General features: G+C 34.5%; 1 protein-coding gene across 1 annotated transcript; it reads right to left on the reverse strand.

The window, feature by feature from the left end:
• Window positions 1-4,614: 4,614 nt before the first annotated feature.
• LOC120089098 (glyoxylate/hydroxypyruvate reductase HPR3-like) lies at window positions 4,615-6,552 on the reverse strand. Its single transcript, XM_039046523.2, has 2 exons — window positions 6,002-6,552; window positions 4,615-5,432 (listed from the first exon to the last, which is right to left on the reverse strand). The coding sequence occupies exons 1-2, from the start codon at window positions 6,464-6,466 to the stop codon at window positions 4,911-4,913; spliced, it is 987 nt and encodes a 328-aa protein (XP_038902451.2). The 5' UTR covers window positions 6,467-6,552; the 3' UTR covers window positions 4,615-4,910.
• Between the last annotated feature and the right edge of the window lie 3,649 nt (window positions 6,553-10,201).

The raw sequence follows: 10,201 nt of genomic DNA on the forward strand, positions 1-10,201 counted from the left end.
TACGTAGTCAAATTTAAAGGGCTTAAACTTCAAGTGATCGCCTCCTTCCGCACGCCAACCGATTGAGCTGCTTGCTTATTCTTACCAAGCAGCTGCCTGCTTGTTCAACAGATTCCAGATTCAACTTCTAACATAAATAACACGAATTTCAGAACTCATCATAAGAAAATTTCTTCTACAAACTTTCTTAGAATCAAGTTAACAACATTACTTCAAAATTTCAGCTTAAGAATCCTCATGGTTTAATTTGGAGCTTCAAATTTTCATCATCGGCCCCAATTCAAGTAGCTGCCTACTTGTTTAACAATTTCTAGTTTCAACTTCCAAAATATATAACTCGACTTCCAGACCTTATCTTATGAAAATTCCTTCTACAAACTTGCTTAAAATGATGTAAAAATATTGCCTTAAAATTTCAGCTTAAAACTCCATGTGGTTCGACCTGGAGCTTCAATTCTTCATTGATGGCTTGGATTCACCCGAGAACTAAACCCTTCGTCACTTTTTTCCTTCTTCGGCCTTCTTATGGCAAGATTTTCTTCCAATAGCCTAGCGAGATTATCTATTTTTCATGTATAATTTTTATAAATACAAGCTAAATCTGAAGGAAATTCGTGCATGTAAAACCAAAAAATTGAAGAATTTTTTCTGAATTTTTTTCTCTCAATCTCTCCAAAACTCATCCTAAAACCTCACTCAATTTGAATCCCACAATCCAATCTAAGGTCTAAGAATAATAGAGAAGGCTCTTATAGTAGTTTACTTTTGAAGAAGAAATTCGTGGAGATTTGGAGTAATTGAGTGGATTCAACAAAGGTTGTATTCTTGAAACCCTATTTCTGATATTTTCATGAACATGCATGCTAATCTACTAAAATTGATGTAGTTAGAATGTGTTGAATGTCAACTCCATCAAATTCTATCTAAAAAAGTAAAGGTTCAATGTCCTCTCTACTCGTATTAAGATCTGGAGGTGGATTGGGTGAGGTAGAGGTATCAGGGTCTAGAAGTGGAAGTAGAGCAGGTGAGGTGGTGATATCAGGATCCAGATGTGGATGCAAGGTGGATGAGGTTGTGGTATCATGCTCTGTGGGTGGAAGAGGAATAGATGAGACTATGGTATCAGGCTCTGTGAGTGGAAGAGGAATAGGTGAGGTGGTGGTATTCGAAGGGAGAGATGAGGTAAGTGACCGAGGTAGAGGTGAGGTAGGTGATAGAGGTAGAGGTGGGATTGGTGACCTAGTGGCAGTGCTTTCATGTCTCTCATGTCTCACTAGAGGTTCGAAACACAACCATCTAACCTCGATATTGAGCTATCAATACTCCGTCGGTACGAATATGCAGAAGGATCAACATTGGCTCTCTATCTTCGGCCTAAGGTTTCAGGCTCAGGATGCTCCTCCTCCATAGATAGAATATACGAATCCTCAGGACGCTCACCAGAAGGATTCAACACGTCCTCGTCACGTATGTGGCCCACCAACACATAATGAAACATATCCTTACTGGAGGTATAAGTGGATGTTTATGTCATCCTCAAATTCGTCGTTCCTCTCTCCACCTTGAGCGTCTTCCTACTCATCACCATCCCCACTTTCCGAACTGTCATCCCCTTCCGAACTACCGCCACTTTTTGAACTACTTGAACTTTTCAAACTCTTAGCATTGGAATGTACTTGTCTTGCGGCCTGTCTCTCTATTATGGTGTCTTGAAACTTCATCTCAGAATCGGATATGACAAGATCCTCTTTGACTTTTGTCTGCATTAACAACCTAACCCAGTAAGATGATTAGTGTCAATTTAAAAACCAAATAAACATATCGTGGCTAGAGTACATTTTCATTTTGAGACTAAAAAATGTCTCTCTGCAATACTTCGAATGACACCAAGTGGGAGTATGACCATCTTAATATACAAGACATAACTACCTTGCTCTTTCGAGTGGCATTGTTCTCTGCTACTAATGATAGGATATCGTACGTCCATACCTAAATATGAAACAACACATATTCAAAACTATGTTAATATTAAAACAATGATAAGCTTATGTGAAGGAACATCTACTTGGAATGCTTGGGGAAATCCACACAAAGAGTACTTCAGAACATAATTTTTATTTCCTTTCACCTTCTTGTTATATAGACCAACCTTATCATTCAATGTAATCTTAAGAGCATCGAGTGTCCTCTCCCAAATAATTGTACCCCACTTTAGACTATTGTAATGATTTATGTCCTCAACGTTCTTAAATAATCTACGATTGACTGCACTTTTCTACTTGTTCTTTCCCATCATTGCAACCTCCGTGTAGACTAAGGTGATCTTAACAACATCATCATTGTTTCCGACCTCCAACTTCTTGTATTATTCTTCTAGTAAATTGATGTCGAATGAGTCCAAAGTCGACATATTACCAAAATACTTCGTTGCAAGTTCTTGTGAGGACTTCTCACTCCAAACAACTTGTATAAGGGACTGCCACAAACCAATAATCAACAAAAAATCGTCTTTCGAAAACGTGATGAACTTTCCTCTAACAGAGAAGTTGATCGAGTCAGCTCTCTTCTTCTTCACTTCCCTCAACAGCATATGGTGGTCAAGTGGGCTGTTGAATACGATGTCAATGTCTACGAATTACCCAAAAACTGTTCTCTTGAACATCTCTAACTGTTGACCGGTAAGCTTCTCTTTCACAAATCTTGTTGGCATTCGCAATGTGGGTCAAGCTCGTTACTTGCCTGGGAAATCGATCAACTTCACATATTTTGAAACTTTTTGACATCTTAAATTACCCCTACATGAAATGAACATTCAATCTATCAGTTAACAGATTCTTAAAAAAAAAATAGTAAACATATATTCTGTTTAAGTCTTACTAGACTCACTCTCAATTGTTTAAGTCTCGATTGTCTCTCTCTAGCTCGTCTCGCTCTAGCTTTCTCCCTCTTGCCTATATTGCTCTCGCCGATCTCGCTTTCGAAAATCTTGCTTTTGCCAATCTTGCTCACATTAATTGAACCATGTCCCTCAACATCCCTTACCTTATTTGAATGCCATAAAACGCAACTTATTTTCGTCCTCAATGCCATAGAACATATCAAAACCCAAAAAACAAACAAGAACCATAAACGACCGATTATTAAACCTTGAAACCCATAGAAACGGCCGGTTGATTCCAATTCAAAACCTACACAGACACAACATGCACAACAAAGATTAAATTCACTTACCTAAGAGCTTCGATTTTGGCAGTAGATAGACGGTTTTGCAAGAAATGTTTGATTGATTTCAAATGCAGCCATAATGAGCGACACAAGAATATTGTTACATTTGAAGAAATTTCAATAAAGCATATGGAAGACAAAAGGGTAATCTAGTATGGTGATGACGTCAGGAGAGGTAATTTGCCATTATTTTAAAAAAAGAGGTCATTTGACATTTTGGGCCCAAATATTGGATCATCCGTATAAATTTTCCTTTTTACATTGGATCTTTAGTTATTAGAGAACTCGAGTCTATTTTCTCATTATTTTCCTCTCATAGATCAAAAAACTTAGTTAATTTAACTTTGCTATACTATTTTCTTTATTGGAAGAACAACGGCTACTTCGGGTTGGGAGTTCAAAAATCAGAACTGGCTCTTTCACGACGATCTTCTAAGTGATTAGTTTTTTTGTTAGCGCTAAATAAGTGAAGTGTTGGCTTTGAGAACTGGACGAACTAGGATGCAGTCGAAGAGTATAATCATATAGGAGAAGTTCTTGCACATTCATTACTTTTGTTTTTGCTTTATCGTTGAGCAATGTCATTGCCTATTTTTCAAAAATCATAATAGGTCATTCTGATCAATTATTTATCTGCCTTTCAAGAAGTATTTGTGGCCCAAATTAACTATAATTCTCTTGTTTTGCAGGATCAATCTATTCAGCATAAATGGACTACTTCACTTCAAGACTCAGGGAAGACAATATCCTTGAACTTCAAATCTTTAATCATTTACTTGAATGTGAGCTCAATCGCGTAGACGATGCTCAGATGAACTAGACGATAGTTCAATAGTGTAGACGATACTAAGAAGCACTAGACGATCGTGTAGATGATACTAAGATGAACTGACGATACTAAGAAGCGTTGGATGATCGTTGAGGAAGAAAGAACACAAGAAGTTAAGTGGTTCGCTGCTTGTCCTAGCACCTTACTATCGATTATTACCTTATACTTCCGGAGAGAGAATTCCCAAGAGGTGAAAATCTAGAACATCGTCCAGAATGTTAAGATAAATTCGACTCATTAATTTAGTGAGTTATTCATGAAAATTGACTCCTCTTGGAAATGTACCACATGCATACAAGATTATGATCAAACTTTTTCCTGTTGTATTCTAATTATGCATATTTCTTAGACTGAACGCCAGGAATCTTCATTACAATTCCACCTAGTTACTGATACTCTCTACATGAAAATAACAAGTCAAATATATGAACATTTAATGGAGATTAACGGTTAATCGTCAGTATAGTAACTTAAATTTTTATGAACGGTTAATCATTCAATCTAAGACGTATCTTACTGCCACACTTTCACCTCTCCTCTTGACCAAAATTAAAAACTCATTCAAATCGAAAAAAATTACAAATTTAACTTTCATATATGTTAAATTTATACATGAAACATAATCTAGTTTTATGGTTTCGATTCAATTTGAAGTTTCTAACCATGGATTTAATCTATATAATTGTTTCTTTCGCTACACAAAAAATATCTAACAAGTAGTTCCCCAAAGTGCTTTTGAAGAAATGCTCCTTGCTGGAAATGATAACCCCAGCAGCACGATTCCGCATTTAAAGAGCTTTATTTTCACCCAAATTGAGATAGAATCTGTAGAAACTTCCCCCCCTTTCTGAACCAACTAATCCACAAAGGGAGACACAAGAGGTTTGTTTGAGAAGAATGCCTCCAAGTTATCTACCACCAACCTACACACTTCCATTGAAGATTCATATGTCATAGCAGCAGCATGTGGTGACAATACAACATTATCCAGATTTAAAAACTCTTCAGCTATTACAGGTTCATTCTCAAACACATCCAGTCCAGCTCCACCAATCTCCCCTTGAATCAAACGGCGGATCATCTCCTTTTCGTCGATGATCGCACCACGACCGATATTCACTATCACTCCATCTTTTCCTAATGCAACCATCACCTCCTTGTTAATTATATGGTAGGTTTCTTCAGTCAAAGCACAACAAATTATGAGTACTTCACAGTTGGCTGCAAGTTCATATACGTTGGAATAGTAGGAATATGGTGCCTTTGACTTTTTGATCCTTGAGTTATATGAGATTTTGCAGCCAAATCCTTCCAGCCTCTTGGCAACTTCAGAGCCTATTTTCCCCAATCCAACGATCCCAATTCGCTTGCCGCTCAGCTGCGAAATTTTCCCAAATTCATCCAAATAAAAAATACTCCTTTTCCTTAGTAACATCAGAATCTGTTAAATTTTTGTACTATATGTCGTCCATCCTGTTTGTGTATTTTTCTTTCAATTTGGTCTTTTAATGTTTAAATAGTTTCATCAAGCATTTCTTATGTTTTAACATTTTTCTTAATTAAGTTGGTAGAATCTAAAGATTAAAATATCGATGGTGAAGATTTCAATTTTATGGAGACATAACTAATTAATAAATTTTATTTAGATTATAATTAAGTTGTTTTATCCTAAGTTATGTTAATACTATTCCTATTCATAAATGACAATTATTATTTTTTTTTTAATGTTGAGAAAGTTTTCTAAATTCTTTGAACCTTTAAAAAGTTTGGCAAATTTTTTTAATTTTCTTCTTCTTTAGGAAACCTAATTCTTCCCAAATTTCTAGTAGCTCACCAAGTATTTTGTTCAATTATACTAATTTTAACTTTTTTTTAAAAAAAAAGTTATAATTGAAAAATGTTAGAAAGCCTTTAACCATAGGAGTCAATTTTTAATCAGTACTGGACCTTTAATCCGGAAGGAAAATGGCCTTTCGTAAGCCAAAGCCCTTGCCTCACGAACCGATCTCCCGCCGACACTTTCCTAAGAACGTCGATCAGTAATCCAACCGCCATATCGGCGGCATCTTCGGAGAACACGTTTCTTGCATGGGCAATAGCCACCCCACGGCGGTGTAATTCCGGCAAGTACAAGTGATCGACACCAACGCTGCTAGTGACGACGAGCTTGAGCGAGGGGAGGCAGTCGAGAATGGCGGTGGTGAGTTGAGCAGCGCCACCGCCTCGGATAAGCAAGGCTTGAGTGGATTGGGCATAAGAGGTGAGGAATTGAGTTAGAGAGAGGTTGGAAAGCCATGGTTTTAGGAAATGGAATCTGTTTGTGAATTGGGATTCTAGATATGGAAATATCAAAGGGGGACCTAGAACCAGCACTTGCGGAAGCTCATCCTTGGCCTGGTCTTCGGTTGCCATTCTACTTCTTTGTCACAGTGCTGCCCTCTCCCTAGTTTTGTTCTTTTCTCCTCTCACGTTCCAAAACTTTGTTCCAAACAATTATATTTTTTCTAGTCATGACTCATGAGGTTTGAGTGGATTAGTTTTAAATGGGTTTGAAAAATATTTTTGTTACCTAAACTTTCATTAAACTACATTTTAGTGTTTTGACAATGATTAGGTGATGCACCTAACCACCATATTCTCCTCTCCTCTGCTATATAAATAAACAAATTTTAAAAAAATATATTTTTTAATAAAAAATTCTAATTGAATTGGACACAAAAGAGTTGTATACAAGTTTTTTTCCTTTAAATTTTCGGTTGCCTTTTAAGGCCCGTTTCGACCCCTATTTTATTCACCATCCCTACCGCCTATGAAGCACATATACTTCATGTGAAACAAATAATCAGTATATCGAATATTGATATTTTCAGATACTTTCTCGATACGTATCTGACACGCGACTTGACGTATCTATACTTTCTAGATATCTAACACGTGATTTGACGTATCTATTTTTATGCGTATTTTTTTTTAAGAAAAAAGACAAGTAACTCATCTAATTTTTCCCAATCTAAAATTAGGTAACCTATTTAAAAAGCTCACTACTCGAGTTCAAAACTAAAAGAAAAGAAAAAAAAAAAAAACGGACCAAACCCTACTAGAATCATCTAATCTAATCTCTATCTTTACATTTGAGTCCCCACAAAGTCCACAAAAATATAAACCATTTGGATATCTTCAACAATAAGTTATTCGTTTATCTTCATACTTCTCTCTCTAATATTCTTCTTTTTCTTCTTTGCAATATGAGTCACTTTTCTATTACATTTTCTTAACTATTGTACTTCAACATCTTATATGTTGCTTTTTTTTGTATTCTATTTCAATGTTTATATTCTGTTTTGTGCTATTGTTATTAACCTATATGCTAAATTTATCTATATCCTAGATTTTTTTTTTTTTTAAATGTACCTTCAACGTATCAGTATCCTCGTTTTTTAGAAATATATATATTAAAAAAATATTTAAAAAAATGGTGCATCCTTAGATGTATCCGTATCTTAGATTTTTAGAAGTTGACGAATCTCCGATCATATCCATATCCTGTAGCCGTATCTGTGTCTGTGCTTCATAGCCTACCACTCTTTGTTCTTTAAAGGAAGCATTTACAATACAATTTCCAATTATATAAATCATTATAAAATTTCCTAATAACAAAGGGTAATTAAAAATAAATTCATATAATTTCTAAAGTTGAAATTTAAATATTACAATATGGTAGACCCCATTTGGTAACTATTTCGTTTTTTATTTTAGATTTTTAAAAATTTAGTCTATTTTCTCCCATTTTCTTATCATGGTTTGTATCAATCTTAAGTAGAAAAGTTAAATTCTTAACTAAATTCTAAAAATAAAAACTAATATTTAAAAACTAATTTAAATATATTAATAATTAAAATATGGGTAAAAAGTAGATACCAAAATAAGAAACTTAGAAATGAAAAGGATGTTTATAGTATTAATTTTCAAAAACTAAAATCTCAAAACTAAATAATTATCAAAGAGTCGTAGTTTTTCTAACGGTTAGATATACACTTTTGGCATCCATGATAATATTTGTAACTATTTGAGACAAGAACAAATAAAACTTGGAAAAGTTGTAGATAACAAAACTTTATTACATAGTAATAACAAACTGATATCAAAACTTTTTAAATTAATTAAGTAATAACATTTTTAGGAGTTTTTTTCTTCTTTTATATATATATATATATATCTGAAAGAGGAAGGCAGAAGCTTTTAATTTTATTTAAATATATATCACACACAAGTCGAGAATTGGGATTATAATCCCGGTCCCTGGTTCCATTTGATTAATGAGGTGAAAATTTTTCTTGCTCCCTCCCTCATTCACCATCTAATTGGGGATCTTCCACACTCCTCGGAGTGAGTTCACGAGGGTAAATGGATAACTCTAGATTTAATTATGTACTTTTAAGTTTGTGAGAAATTACTTTTGTACTTTAATGAATAACTAATTAATCTTTGTACTTTACCATTTGTAACAATTCAATCTTTACTGGGAAAAATGTTAATATGATTTTTACATGTGTACATCCATAAATTGATCGTGATCGTTTTTTTATATAAATTGATCAAGTTGTTACATAATAAAAGTTAGTTAACACTTAATTTTAAAGAGATTTTTTATGATGTCAACTACATTGTTACAAATTTTAAAGTATAATGATTAAATTATTACTTATTAAAATATAGGGCTAGTTGCATAAATGGTATTCAGGCTCAAAATAATAAAATATGTAGTACAATGATAAAATAATTGCATATATAGAATAAAAAATGGTAAAAGACTAAAAAGCTCATGCCCAACCACCATTTCGCGCACTTCTTCCTAGTTTTTCAAATTAAAAGTTATCATTGATAGCAACTATCAGTGATAGTCACTGATAGAAGTTATCAGTTGCTACCACTGATAGCTGCTATCAATGGTAGCTTTCAATTTGAAGGATATGCTATCCGTTGCTATTATTGATAATTTCTATAAGTGAATATCATTGATAGTTGCTATTAGTGATAGATTTCAACTTGAGAAATGTGCTATCAGTTGCTATCACTGATAGCTATGATAACTTTCAATTTAGGGTTTTTTTTTTCTTTTCAAAGAAGCCATCTTAATAGTGTGTAATCCTTGTAGCCTATCAGTGCCAATGGAATTCTAGCAATTGGGTTGTCGCCATTCGCCATTGCAACATCTAGGTCAACCTCGTTTGCAAGCGCCGGTTGGATTTCGTCAATTGGGTTGCTTATGTTCGCTATTTCAGCATCTAGGTCACTTCCATTCGGCACTACAAGAAATCACCCATTTTTTGACGCTTAAAATCATTGGAAAATGCTAGAAAACACGTTGAAAGATCCACTCCCGACAAGGTACTAGTCATCGGGAGTTGGTTTGAGAGAAGTCCATCAGGAGTAGAACTCTCGACGCTCAATTACCTACCATCGAGAGTTGGAAACAACTCCCAACGCTAAATATATGGCGTCGGGAGTTTGTAAACAACTCCCAACGCTTAACATATGGCGTCGAGAGTTTGTAAACAACTCCCAACGCTGAACATATGGTGTCAGGAGTTTGAACAAACTCCTGATGCATAATATACGGTGTCGGGAGTTTGTGCAATCCCGACGCATATATTGTCATCGTGGGGAGTTCTCCAAACTCCTGATGGCTGGTAGGTCGTGGGAGTTCAAATTTAGTATTTAACACTGGAATTTGAACTCCTGACAGCTGGAGATAGTCATGTTTTTAAAAAAATTTAATTTGTAATTTTTAGTTTTTATTTTTTTTTTTAGTTTGATTTGAATAACCTATAAAACATTATTAAACAACTCAAACATATTCACGTAACAAATAAAACAAACAAACAAAGTTCATACTATTATTTATTACCTAAAAGAGAGAAAAGTTACAAGATAGTTTACAAAAGAAATATGTCTTCACAAATACATAAAAGAAAGAATATGAAAACAATGTCTGAAACATAGCATCTCCAACAACATTCCAACCTCATCTCCGAACAACATTCTACAACAAAACAAAAATATTCAAATGTCATAAACTTTCATAAACATATAAAAAACTCTAATTTCAACTCCAAAATGAGTATAACCAAACTCAACCCACCCCCC

The sequence above is a fragment of the Benincasa hispida genome, chromosome 1 (assembly GCF_027475165.1).
Source record: "Benincasa hispida cultivar pf3 chromosome 1, pf3_genome.v1.1, whole genome shotgun sequence".
In the NCBI taxonomy this organism is placed as follows: domain Eukaryota; kingdom Viridiplantae; phylum Streptophyta; class Magnoliopsida; order Cucurbitales; family Cucurbitaceae; genus Benincasa; species Benincasa hispida.

Excerpts from the sequence above, each read along its gene's own strand:
- LOC120089098 (XM_039046523.2), bottom strand. The coding sequence starts at position 6,466 with ATGGCAACCGAAGACCAGGCCAAGGATGAGCTTCCGCAAGTGCTGGTT. Across the intron at positions 5,433-6,001 it reads ATTTTCCTTCCGGATTAAAG|CTGAGCGGCAAGCGAATTGG; the intron begins GTCCAGTACTGA and ends AAAATTTCGCAG.